Genomic DNA, 22,893 nt, shown 5'->3' with positions numbered 1-22,893 from the left:
AGTCAACTCTCAAGTAAATCACTGCACACACAGTGCCAGGATTATATTTCACCCAAGTCTCAGTCATGTAATGTCTGCTCGTTCAGTTGGTGCCTGAAACAAAACCTCCACCTCTCCATGTGCTGGACTCCTAAGACCTTTAACTATGCACCCTGCCCACTGTCCTACATCACCTTGGAGTTTGTTCGGACTGCCATCCTATAACAGAACTGATTTGTAACACAGCATCTCCAACTTCTGAAAATCCTTCTTTGTAACCTTCTTTGTTTCATGTAACCTAAAGTTAGGTTACATGAAACCTAACTTTAACACAAATCAATTCAATGACGAACTAGTAAAAATGTTTATATTTACAGTTATAATGCAGATTATCTGATGTAACACCCAGCATTATTAGAAGATTGAAACAGACACTGGTTCATTCAAGACAATTTCAAGCTTCACTCGGATATTTAATATGCAGGAAAAACAATACTAGCTACTTGGGATGTTTTTTTTTTATTTTTACTTTGAAAATTAAAAAAAAAATTATCAATAAAAAATTCATTTATTTACCACGTCAGCTGCTGCTCACTGGTTGTGCCTAGTGCAGAAATAAAGAGATCAAACTCTTCAGTTTCAAACACACACATATCCTGTACTGAAACTTTTCTGTGCATCGTACAGCCACCGAATGATGCCCCTGCTGTTTTTAGTCTGCATGCACCTGTGTTTCAATGTTCATCATTTTCTGCACTGAAGAGTGTCATGTGTTGGTTAGCCACACCCAAACTGCAACATATCAAGTTTTTCATTTGAGAGCTTTTTGAAACCCACAAAACCATGTGAAAAAAGCAAGGGAGATCCTGCAGAAATCAAGAAAACAAAAACAAAATAAAAGGTTCTCACAACATGACGACTGTTATTAGCCAAACCAGAGCACAGTGCGGTGACAACGTTCAGCTGTTTCACATGAAACTGAATAACAGGAAGTCGATGCTGTGGATTTACATGCAGAACTTAAATAAAACAGTCAAGATTATTAATTATATTAAAAAACAATGTTCAGTCTGTTTCTTTAAATGTTTCATAGAGAGAATAAAATAATGTGTACCAAGAAAAAAAGACGTTAGACACGTGCTGGCCTAATCAGGGCTGCTATTGCTCAGTTATGACACTACTAATGTTCTCAAGACACCATACGTCTGGACCTGAGGCTGAGCTTTTGTTTGTTACAGACAAATAGGTACCAAAAATGCAGATGTGCCTGATTTGAATGAAATATATATGTTGCATATATAATACTTTATACTTCTACTATGTATGAACTGTGAAGTTATGTATTGCACATCTACAACAGAACATTAAATCAGTAACAGACTTTTAAACTGTACAACATTAATTCATGTTCTAAACACAATAATCCAAGAAAAACAATAAAAACACGGATCTACATCTTTGCTGCAATAACAGGGGGGCTAAACTGTTGGTTTTATATATGTCACAATAAAAACATATTTACGAACATTTTTAATGAAAGATCTTTGACCTCATAAATGAAAGACTGTACTACCGTTTCTTTTTTTGATTGGCTGTTGTTGATGACTTGATATGTTGATGGCACTCTGCGTGAATTCATCTTCTCTAGATTTTACTTTAATTTCTAAAATGATCCAAAATTAACAAAAAATATTAATAAGCTTAAATGCTTAAAATGCTTAAAATAATGCTTAAAAGCCTGGTAATTGCTGCACATGTGAGCTGTGTGTGAGACGTGAGCATGGCCCGTTTCCTGCTGCTTTGACATCGGCTGGCTGATTCCTCAACTTAAAAAAAAATGTTACTGCAGTGGTTTCAGCTCTTGGCAGTAAAAGATATATTAATCATCCATGGGATCAGTATGCTGCGCTAAAGAAATTGCACACACATAATTATACAAAAAACCTTAAAAAGGTCACAGGGCGACCCTGAAAAGGGAATGGATGGATGGATATTAATAAAATATATATACATTTTATGAAGATTGTAGAATGTATTATCCTAATCGAAGGTCCAACCTGAGAGATCAGAGTCAAGGGAGTGGTCTTTGTTTTACAGAGCAGAGTGACGTCATCTCCCTCCATCACAGGGAGGACAGGACTCTGCAGGATCACTGATCCACCTCAACACAGAGACAAACTACAGCATTTCATCCATTTACACACAGCTTCATCAACACTAACTCCACACACTCAGCTTACCAGTGACTGTCAGGTTAACCATGTTACTGATGGGACCCTCTCTGGACTCACACCAGTAAACTCCACTGTCAACTGTAAAAATGTAGCTGATGTTACACGAAGAACCAGACCATCTTCCCCACCCATCTCCACTCTGAGTCCTCTGTTTTTTTGCTTGTGTTTCTCCTCAGAGTCCATCCAGCAGAGCTGTCGTCCTCCTCACAGCTCAGAGACACAAAGACTCCTTTAAAGAACTGAGAGCTGCTGGGACTCACAGTCAGACGAGCTGTGAGGGTTACAATGAAAAACCAATGATCTGTTGTACTTTACACTGTGAAACATGAACCCAATCAGGTTATATCAGTGAGCATTTATCAGGTTTAAACTGTGACAGAAGAAGGTTACTGACCTTTGTTTGTTGTGCAGCTCAGCAGTGAGATCAGAACTAAAGAGAAATGACACTCAGGTTGATTTGAGGTGAACATAAAGAACAACTCCACACAAACAGCCGACAAACCCATGAACCTGTCTCTCTCTTACACATCTGCTCATCTTCAATTTTTATACAAGACACACGTTTCAATCAAGTTTGTATTAAAAAAGCCCGTAAAACTCAAAATAGAGCAAGATCTCAGAAACATGGTTCCATTTTCCATTGACATGTCTTTGTGGGAGGAAACCTCAGTGTCACTGCTAGATATAATTTACTAATCTTTGAATTTTATTTCATTTTTAATTTTTTGTCAAAGTAAAGCACTGTGACTTAAAGCTGCCACAAAAACACACAAGACCAAGAGATAATGAGCAAAAGATATACTGATATTTTCAGGCCACCAAAATGAAGACCCTTCAACACTGGCTACACTTAAATATTCCATAAAAACTATGAACAGAACGCTGACACGCCATACTCCCACAGCAGTTGGGATACCTCGATGGACACGGTCAAATGCTTTCTTCAGTTCCATAAAACACTTAAAGACTGGTTGGGCAAACTCTGAGGCACCCTCAAATATTCTTGAGAGGATAAAGATCAGGTCGTGGGTTCCATGACGAGGACATAAACTGCATTTATTCTGCTTTTCTTTGCCACAATCCAGTTTTAGAACTAGCCAGAGTTTCTTGTTCAGGTGTATGGGTTGCCAGTTACATTGCTTGATGATTTGGTGGACTGCTTCTGTGTGGTTAAGGTTGGATTCATTTGCAAGTTCCATGGTAAGACAGTGTATACATGACTTTATAGTCATTGATAACTATGGCCTGTGGTGAGTGATGTTTTTGATGTGTTTTGATCCACTTAATTAATATAAATAAAGCGTGGTTTGTGTGTCTGTGTTTTGCTTTTTTATTTTGTGGGACAAGCAAACATGTTGGTGCTTGTATCTACTTTTGATCTGCTTCACTGTGAGCTGATGGTGACCGTTAAAAAAAAAAAAAAAAAAAAAACTGAGTCAAATATGATTAGACAATAGGAAAAGTCTGAGTTTAAACACATGAATATATTTTATTGATTATTTAATTGTCTGTTGCTGTCCAACATCAACCTTTGAGATTTGAAGTAAGCTTTAACTGAAGTTCATCATCGTTCCACAGAGTGGCGCTGCAACACAGAGATAACTATAAAATGCAGGTTGAGGAAATAATAAACACATATTTAATATGTTTGCTGTACATGTACTTTTCTTTTTAGTCACACAATACTTAAATATTTGTTGGTCACAGACTGAATTTTGCTGACAAATGTCTGTCAAATCTTGTACAGTCTTATACTTTAACCAAACACACATATAAAAAACAATTTTAAACGTTTTAAAAGTGATAAAAAAAAAACAAAAAAAAAACACAGAGCATCTAGAAAGAATTCAAAGCACTTCGCTTGTTCCACATATTGTCATGTTACAGCCTTATTACAAAATGGATTCATTTAATTGTTCACAGGTGAGTATGTAAAGCCTTTGCTGTGGCACTAAAAACTGAGCTCACATGCATCCTGTTTTGGTGCATCTATTGATCATCTCTCAGATCTTTCCCAACTTGATAAGAGTCCACCTGTGGAAAATTCATTTGATTGGTGATGATTTTTTATAACTTAGGATTTGATAAGATCATATAGTTGACGGTGCATGCCAGAGCACAAACCATGCCATGAAGTCCAAGGAATTACAGTATTAATTATGTAGACTGCTGAGACAGAACTGTATCTAGGAAAAAAATCTGGGGAAGAGTAAAGAAATTTCTGCAGCACTGAAAGACCCAGAGAGTACAGCAGTTGCCATCATCTGTGAATAGAAGAAGTCTGGAAGGATTCTTCCTATAGCTGGCTGCCAAACCAATGTGAGCAATGGTAGAAGATGAGCTGAGTGTAGGTGACCAAGAATCCAATGGTCACTCTGACAGAGCTCCAGCCTTGCTCTATGGAGAGAAAAGAGATTTCCAGAAGGACAACTATTTCTGAAGCTCTCCACCAACAAGGCCTGTATGGTAGAGTGGTCAGATGGAAGCCACACCTCAGGAAAAGACACATGATAGCCTGTCTACAGTTTGTCAAAAGGGAACTGAATGACTTGCAAAAGATATCAAGGGAGTGGTTTTGGGACCAATCTGTGAATGTCCTTTTTAAAAAAAAAAAATCTATATATATCATTAATCATTTATTTATCCAGGTAAAATCTCACTGAGATTCAGTGGCTGTGCACTAATGCTCTCAATTAACCTGGTGGAACTTAAGAGGTCCGGCAAGGAATGATAGGAGAAAGGGCCTAAAAACATAGCTGTACCAAGTTTAAAGCATCATACTCAAAAATACTAGAGGCTGTAAGTGCTGCCATTTAACTGCAGGTAACAAACTGCACTCCAGGTAAAATTTAATACATCTGTCATAGATTATCACCAAACACATTTCCTTATTCATCATCCCTTATTATTACAGTACATTGCATTGCAAATATAAAACATAAGTAGTAACATCACTGACAGTTTTGTTGGGAGTGATTATGTCAAAATGTTCCTGTAGAGATGGAAATCTACCTTTTATGCCAGACTGCATGGATGAAGAAGCAGTTCATTAAATTTCCAATCTCTGTCACTATCAAATACACAAAACACCAACGATACACCACGAGCAGTGAGAGGATTCGCTCTGGTTTATATCTGGTAATAAATATCTTCTCAAAAAAGCAAAGTAGTATTGCAACATGGCATTTGGGTCTTCTAACTAAAATAGGAAATTAGGAACATAACTAGTGCCATCATAGCCAGACCTGGCCCACATCTGGTTGACATATACTTTGCCATGACACCAGACAGTCAGAAGTGCCAGCTTGATGCCGGATTTGGGCCAGACCTGTTTTCTATGAAGCTGGGCAACATAAACCAAACCACAATCGGGCCAGATGTGACGCCCATATCTGGATGACATATCACTTATCATGCCAGAAGTCAGCCAGCAGTGCTGGCTTGACACCAGATCCAGGCCAGACCTGTCTGCTATGTGGGTTAATATCCAAACATGCATATGGTAGTGTCTGGGTTATATTAAGGGTTCGTGGGCAGGTCGGCCAATGAGGATGCAGCCTTTTGTTAGCCCTGAGCCAAATATTTGAAACATGTTGCTGGCATCAAAAATCAAAAAATAACTTTTCAACAATCAGAGAAATTTCCGGTTTGAACATTTGATCTTCTGACTTTGAACTGTTTTCATTAAACATCAGATTGAAGTGATTTCAGGTCATTTCAGTCTGTTTGTTGTTGTTGTTTTTTCTTTGTTTTCTTGACAGTGGGAACACATTGAGGCCAGCTACAGGGCAGGTGGGGGACAGCAGGGATCTGAAATCATATGAGAAGTTAGTGAGTGAGAAGTGGAAAAAATTGACTTAAGATGGCTCTAAGTGCTAAAAGTTGTTCTCAAACAGAAGATAAATCCACTGATTCTTTTGTAAAGTTCATCTGGTGCTCACATGAATCCTGTGAAGGAAACTTTACTTCACTGAATGTTTCTTCAACGCTCATTTCAACATGTTGAAGCCATGAATGATCCACTCTCAGTCTGCACTGAGAGTGGATCACATGACATCTAAGGTGTGTCGTGTGACATGTTCAGTATTGTCACACATGTCTAGATTGTCCCTGATATCATAACTGCTCAAACACTTATCTTGTTTTATCTCTGTTGTGGCCAGTACTATCCTCTATGCTGTTGCATGCTGGGGCAGCAGATTGAGGCCAGTAATGTTGTGGGGATTGCGCTGGACTCCCTTAGGGTGGTGTCTGAGAGGCAGATGTTGTCCAAGTTAAAGATAATGTTGGATAATACCTCCCACCCACTCCAGCACCACTGAACGACACAGGAAATCATTCTTGCCCACGGCCATCACCCTGTACAACTCCTCCATCTAACACACTTTAAACACTGCAATAGTTACACGCTGTTTGCACACGCTCTTTTCTACTAAACAGTCAGAGTGTTTCTCCAACAGGAGGACTTTCTTTACACTCACCTCATCACAGACACACTGACGAACCAGGAGATCTGAACCAAAACCCAGGATAGAGAGTTTCAGTGAATGTGGTGTTGAAGGTGTGGAGGTGGATCAGAGTGTCAGAGGAGACTCTGTAGAAGGACAGAGTGCCAGCAGGACAGTCCACATACACCGCTACTCTGTTAGAGACAGAGTAGGACGAGGAGGTGATGGATTTTTCTGTCTTATTTTGCCTGACAGAACGAGGACGATCATCAGAGCAGATGAGACTCCAGGACTGATCATTCCATCCAAACAAACAGTCAGTACTGTCTCCTTTCCTTCTGATTTTTCTGGAACTCACTGATATCTCAACGTCTCCTGTCCACTCGACCTCCCAGTAAGAGCGACCAGTCAGACCATCTCTACACAGCAGCTGTTCATAAACATCAAATCTGTCTGGATGATCAGGATATGACTGAACCTCCTCAGCATGTGTCACCTTCCTGTTGTTGTCAGACAGTTTGAGGTTTGTGTGTACTGTGTTTGTGTCGATTGTGAGTTGACAGAAATCTGATGGAGAGAACAAACACAATCCAGCTGCAGTTATTGATCCATCATCTGTTCATTGATTGACACTTTGATGACTCCTGACACCAGAGATGTGAATGAGTGATGTGACAATTTGAAGATGGCTGAATGTGTGCTGCTTTGTTTTCATGAATCACATTAAAAACACACTTACACTTCCTCAGACCAGGTCTCAACCATCGGACTCCAGCAGGCTCCACCCTGAAAGGAGGAGGAGGGTCAGACCAGCACAGTCTCTTTCAGCATGAACACATGGACATTACATGGCTGTCATACACACACTGTTAGACACTGATAAAGGAGCAGTTCAACACTGTGGTCTTTTCCTGTTTCATATGTTAGGCTATGCCCTCTCTAATTTTGGTAATTCCACGCCAGTGGAAACTAGGGCAGGGCCATATCATACCATTCACGGTAATACCGGTATAACATTGGGCAACAATAAGAAAATGAAATATCGCAACAGAATATGGGTAAAACGTGCATGCCTTTGTTTTCATACGCACATTTCGGAAAAAGCATGGCGGCGACAGAGAATTAGGAGAGCGAAAGCGGATCATTGAATGAAACAGATGAACCAGAATTGGTTTGTAAAAATGCTGCAACTTCAGTGGTGTGGAACTGGTTTGGCTTTCGTCCGTCAGATGCACAACAAAGCACTATTTTTGGTGGAGCATGCTAGTGTAACCCGTTCAAGTGTTACACCTGTTGTTGCTGCGTTGTGTTCTGGCGTGAAAGTAAGAGGCAAGAGACAGTACTGGGTCTTTGGCTCTTTACTGCACATCTGCAACACAGAAATATGTGTCTGATCTGTGTGTGTCACGCGCCTGCCAGTACACCTCTCCCCCGGCCATGCTGAAAGGAGCTGTGACCGGGGCACAAATGCACGCGCCTACGTCACCACGCAGCGCGCACACACTCGAACGCACACAGACTCAGATCACACAGGTAGGAGACCGAGATGCAAAAATGACATATTTAATCCAAAAAAAATGTGTTTTGGGTGAAATTCACAAGTATTTAACACATATGTTACACTAGCGGGCCGTTGTTATTACCGTGTTTTTAGGAAAATATGGCACACTTAAAATCAATCCCTTGATTTTTCTGAAAATCGACAGAGCCCCTTATAATCCCGTGTGCCTTATGTATGAATTCTGGTTGTGTTTACTGACCTCGAAACGATTTTATGTCATACATGGCGCTCGAAAATCTGTCAAATATTTTAGTGCGACTTTGCTAAGCTACGAACTCGCACCGCTTGATGGATTGTCAGAGCATTACAGCAATCGTAGGCAGGAGCCTTGCGGAGTGATACGTACTGTGCTTCAACATAATATTACTGTATTGTGTGTGTGTAACCTCTTTTTAAGTTTTGTGGATATTATACATGGTTATGCTGAGGATATGTCGGCCAATTTCCACTGGAAATGCCTTGTAGTTAAACTGTCAGCAAGGAATTTTCATTTGCACTGTTATTTTTTTATATAACTTTAATGCACATAAAAAACAGCTGCTTGTTTAAGTGAAAATACATTGATGGGGTTTTTTGCAATAATAAAGTTGTGGAGTTGTAAAGTATTTTGTCTAGCATCAATTATATCGTCAGTTATATCGTTATTGCAAATTTTCAAATGTATATCGTGATAAATATTTTTGGTCATATCGCCCTGCTCTAGTGGAAACCCAAACAACGTCCATGTCACCTCTACTTGCAGCCCACATAATGATGTGATGAAATATTTTTTTTAATTATTATTCAAAAATTATAATTAATTAGCTGGCTGCCGGTGGAGCTCACGGGCGCGTCACTGCAACTCCCCCTGGCTTCTGCTCCGCGGCTGCTGAATGAGCTCTCATCTGGGACTCTCCTCAGCTCTTACTGGGACAGTGGCGCAGCTGCCCCTCTGTGGGTCTTCCTTGGTCTCTTGTGTTCTGGGGGCCTCTGGATGTCTGGAGTTTTGATCTCCTCCATACCTGCTTGATACCATAAAGGACAGGGCTGTGGCTCCCCACACTCCCTAGCAGATCATTACATGGAGAAACCTTTGGAATGCAAGCATGCTGATCCACACAGGTATGCACACAGGTGTACACACGGGTATTCACAGACGCGGACTAAAGCTTTCTTGGCTGCTGCCTCAAAGCACACTGTGCGCTGTCTATCTTGCGTGCTGAACAATATCGTCTATTATTTAGTAACTATTGATATCTATGACTAGCTAGTTTATTGTGATGGTGCTTTTTTTTCTATTATTATGTTGCTCTTTGTTGTTTGCTGTCTCCTCTGTTTTTTTGTTTTTTGTTTTTTGTTTTTTCTCCATACAGGTGACCCAGGAGTTTTTTTTTTGCTGTTTGTTTTCTCTCTTCCCCCCCTTCTCACCGTCTCTTCTCCCCTTTGGTTTTCTTTCTTTCTCTCCCTCTCTTTCTTTCATTCTTTCCCCCTGTCCTATCCCACAGTTATGTCTGTCCCGTTTGTAACTGAAAATAAAATAAATTCATAATTATAATAAAGGTCAACCAAATGGACCAATATGGCAAGGCCATGATGATCCACTTGGTAAAATAAATCCGCTTGGCATCTTTCTTGGCCTCAAGACAACAATTCTGATGGCTAAAGATCCAAACGGGACACAAAAAAAAAAAAAAAAAATTATAATTAACACTACATAGCATAGCATAGAATGTATGAAGCATGTAAAAATAATAATAACCACTGCAGCCAAAAAGAGTGCCTGACGAGCCCAGTCATAAGTAAGCTATTAAGACTCGACTGTACACTGTGTTCGTGTTTTCCTCCAAAACAACAAGTTCCACTGGAGCAGCCTTTCAACGCCTCTCTCTAGACAACACAGTAAAGCTAGTTTTTATGGCTACGACCCTGACACGGAAGCCTATATATTACCCAGAGGTCCCTGTACTATGGTTCGGAGCCGGGGACATGTTTTATATACGCGCAATCTCTAATAATCGGCTGTAGTTAAACCTTTACTTAAAAAGCCATCCCTAGTCTCAGCTGTCTTAGCTAATTATAGGCCAATCTCCAACTTTCCTTTCATATCAAAAATCCTTGAAAGAGTAGTTGTCAAACAGCTAACAGATCATCTGCAGAGGAATGGTTTATTTGAAGAGTTTCAGTCAGGTTTCAGAGCTCATCACAGCACAGAAACAGCTTTAGTGAAAGTTACAAATGATCTTCTTATGGCCTCTGACAGTGGACTCATCTCTGTGCTTGTCCTGCTAAACCTTAGTGCAGCATTCGATACTGTTGACCATAATATCCTATTAGAGCGATTAGAACATGCTGTAGGCATTACAGGTACTGTAATGTATCAGATCTATTTAATAGACTCCAATTTGTACATGTAAATGGAGAGTCCTCTTCACACACTGAGGTTAATTATGGAGTTCCACAGGGTTCAGTGCTAGGACCAATTCTGTTTACATTATACATGCTTCCCTTAGGCAGCATCATTAGAAGACATTGCATAAATTTTCACTGCTATGCAGATGACACCCAGCTTTATCTATCTATGAAGCCAGATAACACACACCAATTGACTATGTGCACGTTAGCATATGCTACTTCCGGTGCGGAAACTCCTGTGGGGAGCTTTGTTTCCGGTGTCCTATTCGCGACTGGTTTACGGTCCAAAACAAGTTAAGCAAGTGAATGAATCAAGCGGCGATTTACATTTCTATAGATGTTTTGGGCATTTACCCAATATATCTGTAAATGATGTTCATCGACTTGTGATAAATTTCCCCGCGCCTCAGGGCAAAAGAGAAAATGGATTCAAATGTTATATTTCTCAGCTGTCCCTCATTTATCGCAGGTGTTATGTTCTAACAATAACCAGCGATAGGTGAAATCAAGTAGCCAATTTTATTTTTTGACGGTGCAAAACATTTCATGGACATCGTGGATATACAGTACTGCACTTCAGAGTCACACTACTAGCGATCGATGCAGCGATTCTGTACTGTACAGGAGAGACGTCACGGAGGAGATTGTCTGCAGCGATCAGGACGCAGGACACAATGTGACGTAAAAAAAAGCATGCAAACTTGCACTAAAAAATCTGCGAAACAGCGAGGTGAAAGGTGAACCGCGTTATTGCGAGGGACCGCTGTAATTTTTAAGGTAAGTCACAACATACCCTTCATACATACTAATGTATAGAAACCATTACCAGCAATCATTCATTTTTTGTGTGGCTTTTTTCACGGTTTGTTAACATGCTGTGTAGGTGTGTACTTGACTAGCTGATCTCGACATAACGGGGGAAACATCTGGTTTGACTATTCTTCACCTGTAGTTTGAATGCTGAACATTTGCCTGTTTAAATCATAAGACCAGTCACTATACAGAGATGTGCTTCTGAATGTGGACGATGTGTCTTCTGCTGCAGTAATGCAGTTCTGCTTGTGTTGAGTGATGTAAACAACTGATCGATCTAAACTCTTTAAACTCAAAATTGATCATTAGATTTTTTTTTTATGACACAACAGTGGTGAGTGTTCCCACCTTCTCCTCTTTGTAACTTAACGCGATCTTTCCGTTTTCGAGTTTTGGACATGATTTTGGAGTATATCTTCGGAGTAGCGATTGACCGCAAAGTAAAGCTACCGGAAATGTACAACCCCACATCCGGTCTCAAAGCAGGAAGTTAGCATTTTCTCATGCACATGGTTAATTAGTTAAACTGCAGGAATGTCTTAAAGACATAAAGACCTGGATGGCCGCTAACTTTCTGCTTCTTAATTCAGATAAAACTGAGGTTATTGTACTCGGCCCTGAAAATCTTAGAAATATGGTATCTAACCAGATTCTTACCCTGGATGGCATTACCTTGGCCTCCAGTAATGCTGTGAGGAACCTTGGAGTTATTTTTGACCAGGACATGTCCTTCAACGCACATATTAAACAAATATGTAAGACTGCGTTCTTCCATTTGCGCAACATCTCTAAAGTTAGAATTATCCTGTCTCAGAGTGACGCTGAAAAACTAGTTCATGCATTTATTACTTCCAGGCTGGACTACTGCAATTCATTATTATCAGGATGTCCTAAAAACTCACTGAAAAGCCTTCAGCTAATCCAAAATGCTGCAGCAAGAGTCCTGACAGGGACTAGAAAGAGAGAGCATATTTCTCCTGTTTTGGCTTCCCGTCATTGGCTTCCTGTTAAATCCAGAACTGAATTCAAAATCCTGCTCCTCACATACAAGGTCTTAAATAATCAGGCCCCATCTTATCTTAATGTCCTTGTAGTACATAGGGTGATATGGGATCACCCCCAGGGATCAATAAAGTATTCTGATTCTGATAGAGCACTTCGCTCTCGCTCTGCAGGCCTACTTGTTGTTCCTAGAGTATTTAAAAGTAGAATGGGAGGGAGGGCCTTCATTTTTCAGGCCCCTCTTCTGTGGAACCAGCTTCCAGTTTGGATTCGGGAGACAGACACTATCTCTACTTTTAAGATTAGGCTTAAAACTTTCCTTTTTGCTAAAGCATATAGTTAGGGCTGGACCAGGTGACCCTGAATCCTCCCTTAGTTATGCTGCAATAGATGTAGGCTGCCGGGGGATTCCCATGATGCATTGAGTTTTTCCTTTCCAGTCACCTTTCTCACTCACTATTTGTTAACAGACCTCTGCATTGAATCATATATGTTATTAATCTCTGTCTCTCTTCCACAGCATGTCTTTATCCTGTTTTCCTTCTCTCACCCCAACCGGTCGCAGCAGATGGCCCCGCCCCTCCCTGAGCCTGGCTCTGCCAGAGGTTTCTTCCTGTTAAAAGGGAGTTTTTCTTTCCCACTGTCGCCAAAGTGCTGCTCATAGCACTTTGTCATATGATTGTTGGGGTTTTGTATTTTGTATTATTGTAGTGTCTACCTTACAATACAAAGCACCTTGAGGTGACTGTTGTTGTGATTTGGCGCTATATAAATAAAATTGAATTGAATTGTTCCCACCTTGTGTTTCCCGATTTTGTAGTTTTTCCTTTTGGCTATTTAAGGCTTATTTTCATCACTTCCTCACCTGGAATTATTTTTTAAATCCTCAGCATTTAATTCAGAGCATTTTACAATCAGGCTCCTGTGTATGTAGTCCATCTCCACCATCACTCTTTATCTCACTCACTCTGTGTTTCATAAACCTGCATAAGGTCATCAAACAAGTTAATTATCTTAATTAAATTTACAATAACACTTATCATTATCCTGTTCTTTTTAGGTTCAACTAGAGTTAGCTTTATTAACACTTTACAAATGATTCATTTTTCAACTTTTGGTCAAGCTAGGTAAACAACTTCCCCTGCTTCCAGTCATTTTACGAAGCTAGGCTGACCTCGTCAGAGAAATGCTTCTGTAGGGAGATTAATCTAATTTGAATCAGGTCGAACAGAAGACGATTTTTCTTAAAAATGACTGAACTAGTATAAACATGCAGATATCTCTGCAAATTGTGAATATGTGAAGAGAAAAAGACAGTTATTGTTGGTGAAAAATGTCTCCTTGTAAACTCCCCTACATTAATATCTTAATCATTCAGATAGATTAGTGTTTCTGTTCCTGAAAAATTTTCTTCAGTGTTATTATTCATGTTACATCCATATGAAAACAAACAAAGAGTGACGGACACAGGAAATGTTTCCAGCTCTTCCACCTCTATCAGACATTCTCTCAATACCTCAGAGTGTCCAGTCTCCAGCGTGGAGCCTTCCGTCCAGCCGAAAAGAGCTTCATTTCCGAGTGTCCTGGATGATTGTAGCTCAGGTCCAGCTCTCTCAGATAGGAGGGGTTAGAGCTCAGAGCTGTGGCCAGAGAAGTACAGCCTTCCTCTGTGATCAGGCAGCCTGACAGACTGCAGACACACAAAACAATCTATCTTTGAACACTTCATAGGAGGGAAGGATGTGAAAGATGAAGACTAAAACTAAATGGTGGTTGCTGTAGCTCAGGTGGCAGAGCAGGTCAGCCACTAATCAGAAGGTCGGTGGTTTGATCCCAGGCTGCCTCCTGGCTGCATGCCAAGTATCCTTGGGCAAGATACTAACCCCATGTTTGCCTACTGGTGGTGGTCAGAGGGCCCGGTGGCGCCAGTGTCCGGCAGCCTCGCTCTGTCAGTGCGCCCCAGGGTGGCTGTGGCTACAACGTAGCTTGCCATCACCAGTGTGTGTGAATGGGTGAATGACTGAATGTAGTGTAAAGCGCTTTGGGGTCCTTAGGGACTAGAAAAGCGCTATACAAATGCAGGCCATTAACCATTTTAAAGGATCCATAATGCTCATAGAATGTCTTGACACGTGGCAGCTTGCAACAAAAAAAAAAGTCACATCTGCTGGAGCACACTGCTGTTTTTGTTTGGCTTGGTGAAGCTTTACAGACAGTTCAGAGTCTTATTAGACTCTAACAAAGGGAAACTAAAATATCTGACAATTCTATAAGCGTTAGTAATTCATTTGGTAATGCAATACTGAGTGGAAGTGATTTAATCCTGACCTGAGAGTTTCTAGTTTACAGTATGGACTTTTCACTCCAGCAGACAGAACATTCACTCCTGAGTCATGTAGGTTGTTATCACTTAGATCCAGCACTCTTAGACTGCAGGGCTGGGAGCTAAGAATTGAAGACAGACTTTCACAGCTTTTCTTTGTGAGGTTACAGCCAATCAGTCTAGAAATAGAGAGCAAAAGACCAAAAATGGGTTAAAGTGAATTGATAGAGTACTAAGGAGTTGGGAGTTTTATAATAATAATAATCTTTCATATCTAGCTGGAATTGTTATTCCTTTATTTCAAACACATCATAACTGCGGCAATTTAAAGTGATTAATAAATAAAGACAAATAATAAAATACAAATGATGAAACTGATCATTAGTAACTATGATTTTTTTTTAAAAAATAATAATAATTTCATTTGATAAAAAATAAACAGTCCTTGATTTGACCTCAAAGTTTCCAGTGCACAATGTGGACTCTGTAGTCCAACAGAAAGAAGCATCACTCCTGAATCCTGCAGATTGTTGTTGTTTGCATCCAGCTCTCTCAAACTAGATGACTGGGAGCTGAGGACTGAGGACAGAGCTTCACAGCTTCTCTCTGAGAGGTTACAGGCACTCAGTCTAAAAAATGAACACAAAAACAAAAACAATGAAATTAAAGTGTATTGGTGGTGCAATGATGACTTATTAGATTTGATAATAGTTACTATTATTTCAGGACAGGCTTGAATTATTACTTCTTTATTTTAAACACAGAAATGTGTTAATTTAGTATTTAGAACTTGTGAAAAATACAAAACTACACCAACGGATTGCTGATGGTGACCATTATTTGCTGTGCTTTTTATAAAACAGGAAATTATATAATTTGATGAAAAATAAAAAAATTATTTGATCTGACCTCAGAGTTTGCAGCATACAACTTGGATTTGTCAGTGCAGCTAACAGAAGCTTCACTCCTGAATCCTGGAGGTTGTTGTTATTCAGGTCCAGCACTCTCATGCTAGAGAACGGAGAGCTAAGAACCGAGGACAGATATTCACAGCTTTTCTCTGAGAGGGAACAGCCACCCAGTCTTGAAAAATAAAGAAAACAAAAAGACTGGATGCAAAATGTACCAATAGTTCAGTGAAAAAATTAGTACATTTAGCCATATTCATTGTCATTTCAGAGGCAGCAAGAATTGCGATCATCTAATTTTACACATTAGAAATTTGGCAATTTACTTGAAAGAGAAATAATACAAATTACTGAATTACAAAACCAAGTAGATTAATTTGACCTTTATTAGCTGAGTTTTAATTGTTTCATTATAATTTGATGAAAAATAACTATCCTTTTATCTGACCTCAGAGTTTCCAGTGTACAGTGTGGACTCTGCAGTCCAACAGACAGAAGCTTCACCCCCGAATCCTGCAGGTTGTTGTTGCTTGCATCCAGCTCTCTCAAACTAGACGACTGGGAGCTGAGGACTGAGGACAGAGCTTCACAGCTTTTCTCTGAGAGGAAACATTCACTAAACCTGGAAAACAAACAGTTAAAAAAAACAACTTCAAACAATTTTAATGTTTAACTTAAATAACAAAAACAAAATCTATTATGCAGTACAATTCATAGTTAAGTCGGGAACAAATAGAAAAATTGCTCAGATGAAACCAATGTAACGCTCTCGAATTACAACCACAAACTTATATCTTTTTTATCAAGATTTTCTGTTATAGACCAACACAAAGTTGCACATAATTGTGAAGCGGTACGAAAATGATACATGGTTTTCAAAATTTTAAGCAAATGAAAATCTGAAACCGTTAGCATACATTTGTATACATTTGTCTTGTTCTGGCCTCCTTAGACTGGCTTCCAACTGAATTTAGAATCTATTTTAAAATCCTTTTACTGTTTTTTAAATCCTTAATTGGTCTGGAGTCTGTATATTTGTCCGATCTGCTGAAGCACTATGTCCCCCCTCGTTTACTCTGGTCAGCTGAGCAGCTGTTGCTCTCAGTTCCTAAATCATGGCTGAATCTTAGAAGAGACCAAACAGTCTCGATTATGGCCTCAAAGCTTTGGAATGATATTTGTCTTCCTATTAGGCAATCTACATCAGTGGTAGTTTTTTAAGCTGGTTAACCTCCTAAGACCCAAACTCTTTGATGCCATGCATTTTTAATTTCTATTTGCTATTTGGGCTGATTGGGACCTGATGAATGTAAAAACAAAGAATTATCTTTTTACCTGATTTTGCTCTACAAGGGCATATATATCATATCGTATATCATATATCCACATGTGAGAACATTCATTTAAAATTTCGATAGAACAGTGGCTTGTGTGTGTTTGTCTGTGAATGACTTGGCCCTCAAACAATGATCAGGTGACTCTTTCGTTTCAGTTTATTTAACTTCCACACAATATTTCCAGCTGACGTTTTCCATGACTGATCAGTTTTCCACTGAACCCACTCTCCATATTCCACAGCCCAATTGCCGGCATCACTAAAAGCGGAAATTTCATTAGTCTGATTACCTCCACCTGGACCTAAGCTTCCCTGGTACTGGCCCTTGAGCCCGCTGCACCACCTCATGCTGAAATCTGTTCCTTCTGCTCCCTGTGACTCTTCACCTGTTCCTGTTTGAAATTACAGTATTTTGCTGCAATAGGACATGGTCTCCAGCCACCAGTTTGGATATCTATGACAGTCTCTTTTATTTGTTTTTCATTTTCTCCATTCTCAGTTAGAGACTTGACGGAATTCTTCATCAATCACCCTTCTTCATAACTATCTGTGAAGCATCAGTTGATGTAATCTTTGAGTGTTTAATTCTGAGCTAAAATTCTGTTTTGTTTCCCGCGAACTCTCTGGTATCTGATGTAACCTATAGCATTTTCTTTTCTATCACTTAACTTTCCATCACTTCTGTCACTTACCTCACTTTCTCTTTGGATGTGTCCTTAAACAATTAATGGCCAAATAAAATTAAAAAAAAAAAAACTCTCCAAAGAAGATTAATTCAAAATTCCTCCACAGTAATATGAAAGCACCATTGCCAGTTTTCAAGAGTGCATGTTGGATTACTTTTTGCATACAGGGCCAACAAAGTTTTGATATATTTTATTAGGAAATAGAAGCCATCATAATTTAAAAAATTAATTTTGGATTTACTTGAGTAATTTTTGTCTAATATTGCAATGCGTTTAATGACGCAAAACATTTAAGTGTGAAAAATATACAAAAAAACAAACCAAAAATTTGTCTGCAACTGTTGACAATCATTCACTTCATTTTTTTAAGGTTAAGGTTGCACATGATTTTTCTTTTCAAGTTGAATTTAAGGGATGAAGGGAAAAAAAGCAAACCACATGACTCACAGAGCTTTGTTGGAGGCTTTGACCACTGGCAGCAGCCTCAGAAGAGCCTCCTCTGAAGCAGAGTATTTCTTCAGGTCAAACACATCCAGATCTTTTTCTGATGACAGTAAGATGAAGACCAGAGCTGACCACTGAGCAGGAGACAGTTCATCTGTGGAGAGACTTCCTGAACTAAGGGACTGTTGGATCTCCTCCACTAGAGAACGATCATTAAGTTCATTCAGACAGTGGAAGAGATTGATGCTCTTATCTGCACTCAGGTTCTCACTGAGCTTCTTCTTGATGTACTGGTGTGTTTTCTGATTGGTCCGTGAGTTACTTCCTGTCTTTGGCAACAGGCCCCGTAGGAGAGTCTGATTGGTCTTAAGACAAAGACCCAGGAGGAAGCGGAGGAACAAGTCCAGCTGTCCATATGAGCTCTGTAAGGCCTTGTCCACAGCACTCCGGTAGAAAGATTTAAAATTTCTTTTTTTTCCAAATAAATTAGACTTCTTGGAGGTTGTTTGTTGTTCTTCCAGCAGATTGATGCCAGAGTTGATGAAGGTCAGATGGACATGAAGAGCAGCCAGAAACTCCTGAACACTCAGATGGATGAAGCAGTACACCTTGTCCTGGTACAGTCCTTTCTCCTCTTTAAAGATCTGTGTGAACATTCCTGAGTACACTGAGGCTGCTCTGATATCGATGCCACACTCTGTCAGGTCAGATTCATAGAAGATCAGGTTTCCTTTATGCAGCTGATCAAAAGCAAGTTTCCCCAGAGACTCAATCATCTTCCTGCTCTCTGGACTCCAGTGTGAATCTCTCTCAGCCCCTCCATCATACTTGACCTTCTTCACTTTGGCCTGAACCACCAGGAAGTGGATGTACATATCAGTCAGGGTCTTGGGCAGCTGTCCTCCCTCTCTGGTTTTCAGCACATCCTCCAGAACTGTAGCAGTGATCCAGCAGAAGACTGGGATGTGACACATGATGTGGAGGCTTCGTGATGTCTTGATGTGGGAGATGATCCTGCTGGCCTGCCCCTCATCTCTGAATCTCTTCCTGAAGTACTCCTCCTTCTGTGGGTCAGTGAACCCTCTGACCTCAGTCACAACGTCAACACACTGTGGAGGGATCTGATTGGCTGCTGCAGGTCGTGTGGTTATCCAGAGGCGAGCAGAGGGAAGCAGTTTCCCCTTGATGAGATTTATCAGCAGCACATCCACTGAGGTGGACATTGTAGGGTCAGTCAAGATTGTAGTTTTGTGGAAGTCCAGAGGAAGTCGACACTCATCCAGACCATCAAAGATGAACAGAACCTGGAAGTCTTCAAATCTGCAGATTTCTGCTTCTTTGGTTTCAGTAAAGAAGTGATGAACAAGTTCCACCAAGCTGAACGTTTCCTCTTTCAGCGCATTCAGCTCTCTGAAAGTTAATGGAAATATAAACTGGATGTCCTTGTTGGCTTTGTCTTCAGCCCAATCGAGGGTGTATTTCTGTGTTAAGACTGTTTTCCCAATGCCAGCCACTCCCTTTGTCAGCACTGTTCTGATTGGTTCATCTTTTTCAAGTGAGGCTTTAAAGATGTCTTCCTGTCTGATTGTTCTTTCTGGTCTGTCTGGTTTCCTGGATGCTTTTTCAATCTGTCTGACCTCATGTTCATCATTGACCTCTGCAGTCCCTCCCTCTGTGATGTAGAGCTCTGTGTAGATCTGATTCAGAAGGGTTGGGTTTCCTGCTTTAGCGATCCCCTCAAACACACACTGGAACTTCTTCTTCAGCTCAGATTTAAGTTTACGATGACAAACTTCAGCAAGGCTTTCTGAATAAAGAAAGAATATCAGTTCATCTTTTACATAGTCCATATCAGAATGTGGTCTTTTTAAATACATGTTGGTTCATCTCTTGAAATTTTAGTTAATGTTAATGTTATAACCAGCAGCTTAAATCTTTAGAGAAATCATTTTACTTCTCTGCAGACGGTCAGCCAGGTCCTCCTGCTTCATTCTCCTCAGGAAGTCCACTGTGATCTTCACAAATGCCTCTCTGCTGCTCCTCCTCTGCTCATCATCCTCCCTCTTACTCTCTAAGCATTCTGGGTAATCTGGACTCAGAACCTTCTGGATCTTCTGCAGCTCGTTCTTCACAAAAGTGATGATGTTGTCCTCCAACAGCTGGAACAGAATACTTTATGAATGACCTAATCAGACTGGAATCATGGAGCCACACATCAAATCTGTGTTGGACACACTGGCAATCCACTGGTCTACAAAGAGCAGCATGGAGATGACTGTGAACAGAGTAGATGTAAAGGTAGTTGTTGTACATGTACAGACCATAAATATGGAGTCCAGGTGTGTTTGATGCTGCTGGGCAGGCTGACCACTGGGAACCTCTGAGCTCTCCTGGTCCACTCTGTGGAGGAGCCATGAAGATTTAATCCACAAAAAAAGCCTTCACCATAAAACAAACAAACAAAAAACACACATCTTGACATGAATTAGATCATCTGTTGGTTGTTGGAATTTGTGGGTGAAAGATGTGGGCATAGTCATTTCTGCACAGGGCCTTATTTGCATTTGTACTTGTATGAGTTTCCCTTTCAGATAATAAAATGATGAACAAAAAAAATCAAATATACAAATCATATTCAAGTGTCCTACCATTCATATCGTGATTAATGACAGTATGTTCTGTTTAGTATTGAAAAAAACTCCAAAATCTTTATTCCTTAAATAACTTCAAGTTTGTTTTGGATAACACTGATCACATTTTAAGCTGTATCATCTTACATGTTGGAGAACTCCCAACCAGTAGTCTGATAGAAATCTGAACATTATGTAGCATCTGAAATTCAACCAACTCTAGTTCAGTCTTTCTTCATAAAGATTAGAAAAACTTCCCTGTGCTTGTAAATGCCTTATCCACACCCTCATTTCCTCCTGATCAGACATTTGCAGCTGATTGTAAATGAGCCTAAAGGATGCAGCAGTGTTGCATCTAAGGTCAGTATGAAACTGTGTCACACTGAATAATGGGGAGCTGCAGTTGTAGCAGGAAGGCCTCAAAATGACTACAGCTAACAACTCCAACTAGAAATCAAAACTGGCACAAAAATCAAACACAATCAGTACAACTGAACCCTTCAAGTACCACAAACCCCACAGGCTGCAAAAGCAGAGCTGCACAGTTAGAGACTCAAACAACAACACTGAGCATGAGCTACATTAGCTGCTGGCTAGCCTCATTTAGAGCTACAAGGGTCAAAAACTGAACATGACTCTGATCTGAATGCACAACATTAAAACCCCCAAATGCTTTTATCCAAAGCTCACATACACAAAGCAGCTTTACACAGGTCGTCATTACTACCACACGCTGCCCTTGACAGCAGTTTGACACGTTGGCCATCTTACTCTAGAGCTTTCTCAGTTTCCTGCCCACCTTAAAAGTTTGTCTAACTTTAAGCTGTTTATCTGCAGTGGACTCTGCAGCAGCCACCAGCTACCGTAACTCAGCAAGTCAAACAGCACAGCCTGTGTGGACAGATGGATGCTGGAAGTCTCCAAACATTTAGAACAAAAAGCTTCAAATTTCTCTTTCTGTCAACAGTTCAGTGAGCAGAAGATGAACTGATATTCAAAAGGCACAAACAAAGAGAGAAAACTTTACCTTTTTTTTAGCAGATTTTGCACATGTCTCAACCAACTCTGTATATTTTTATATATTTTATTTTATTGTTTACTCTATTTAATTTGTAAAATATGTATACACACACACACAGATTTAGCGATTCTTATATTTTGCTTGTTTTACATTATTGTATTTTTGCACAACTCTGTTGCTTGTGAAGCTCGCACACAAGAATTTCACTCACATGTACACTGTACCAGTGTACCTGCACATGTGATGTGACAATAAAAGTGATTTGATTTGATTACAGTTTGATTTTTATTTGATGGATTTTCCGAAACGTGGCAAAAAGTGGAGAATGACTTTACTTTTTAGAAGTTAAAATAATAGCCAGTGTTTGAGTCATTATGATGCTCTGAGTTTTATGAGTAAAAGTGAAATCTGTGCAGCAAAGTTAGTGTTACCTCCTCTAACGTCCTACAACATACAGCACAATATGACTGATGGAAGAAAACATAAGCACGAGCATTATTTCCTGTTTGCTGAAGTTCAATAGCTTAGAAACCAAAGGCTTGTTTTTAAGAGACAGTTTAAATGGGATTGAGGGAATGACATGTTTGCACTGCAGTTTATATCCAACAAGATCAAGCAGTTAAATCTGTTCTCAAAGAGTTCATGTTACTAACAGCTCACCTCTCTGCAGAAGATTCCTGCTGGAGTTTAAAATTAGTGGGTAGACTTTTAGACCGGTCACTTGCTAAAGACACACAGCTGGGTTCAGGTTCAGTTTTGAGTTTCTGAAGGATCCTGACAATTGAAGCACAAATCTTTAATCAAGGACTCATCACATAAAATAAAACGCTGACAGAATTTTAGACATTAGACATAAATAGTGACTTTAAGTTACATCTTTCTTGATGACTGTTTTTGTTGAAATCTATTAATGACATGATTCAACACGGTGTTCATACAGCTGGGTGCCGTTCCAGATTCAGGTTCAGGTCCAGGTCCAGATTCAGGTTCAGGTTCAGGTCCAGGTCCAGATTCAGGTCTACCATTGATCCTGCGAGTGAAGAAAAAGTGTTTTTCATTTGCAGTCACAGAAGCTGATGAAGACTTAGAATACCCTCATCATGCCAAAGAGAAACTG

The 22,893-nt window shown here is 39.9% G+C and overlaps 1 protein-coding gene across 3 annotated transcripts; it reads right to left on the bottom strand.

The window, feature by feature from the left end:
- Window positions 1-5,603: 5,603 nt before the first annotated feature.
- On the bottom strand, window positions 5,604-22,781 carry LOC308392835 (NLR family CARD domain-containing protein 3-like). Of its 3 annotated transcripts, XM_080876105.1 has the most exons (13): window positions 22,651-22,765; window positions 22,437-22,550; window positions 20,447-20,525; window positions 20,080-20,284; window positions 18,129-19,932; window positions 16,108-16,281; window positions 15,661-15,834; window positions 15,207-15,380; window positions 14,757-14,930; window positions 13,945-14,118; window positions 7,401-7,447; window positions 6,695-7,228; window positions 5,604-6,023 (listed from the first exon to the last, which is right to left on the bottom strand). In XM_080876105.1, exons 1-12 carry the CDS (start codon window positions 22,710-22,712, stop codon window positions 6,699-6,701), a joined length of 3,711 nt encoding a protein of 1,236 aa, XP_080732231.1. In that variant the 5' UTR covers window positions 22,713-22,765; the 3' UTR covers window positions 5,604-6,023; window positions 6,695-6,698. The 3 variants fall into 3 exon arrangements, with proteins under 3 accessions (XP_080732231.1, XP_080732232.1, XP_080732230.1); XM_080876106.1 differs by having other exon boundaries at window positions 5,604-7,228; window positions 22,715-22,781; XM_080876104.1 differs by having other exon boundaries at window positions 5,604-7,228.
- Window positions 22,782-22,893: the final 112 nt, after the last annotated feature.

The sequence above is a fragment of the Rhamphochromis sp. 'chilingali' genome, assembly GCF_963969265.1.
Source record: "Rhamphochromis sp. 'chilingali' genome assembly, chromosome: 1".
Lineage (NCBI taxonomy): Eukaryota > Metazoa > Chordata > Actinopteri > Cichliformes > Cichlidae > Rhamphochromis > Rhamphochromis sp. 'chilingali'.
This window is presented reverse-complemented; position numbering and strand designations above follow the sequence as displayed.

Coding starts and splice junctions, on each gene's coding strand:
- LOC308392835 (XM_080876104.1), bottom strand. CDS start 22,712: ATGAACACCGTGTTGAATCATGTCATTAATAGATTTCAACAAAAACAG. Junction 19,933..20,079: donor GGCTGACCGTCTGCAGAGAA/GTAAAATGATTT, acceptor TTCTTTATTCAG/AAAGCCTTGCTGAAGTTTGT. Junction 14,119..14,756: donor TGTAAACTAGAAACTCTCAG/GTCAGGATTAAA, acceptor GTGTGTCTGCAG/TCTGTCAGGCTGCCTGATCA.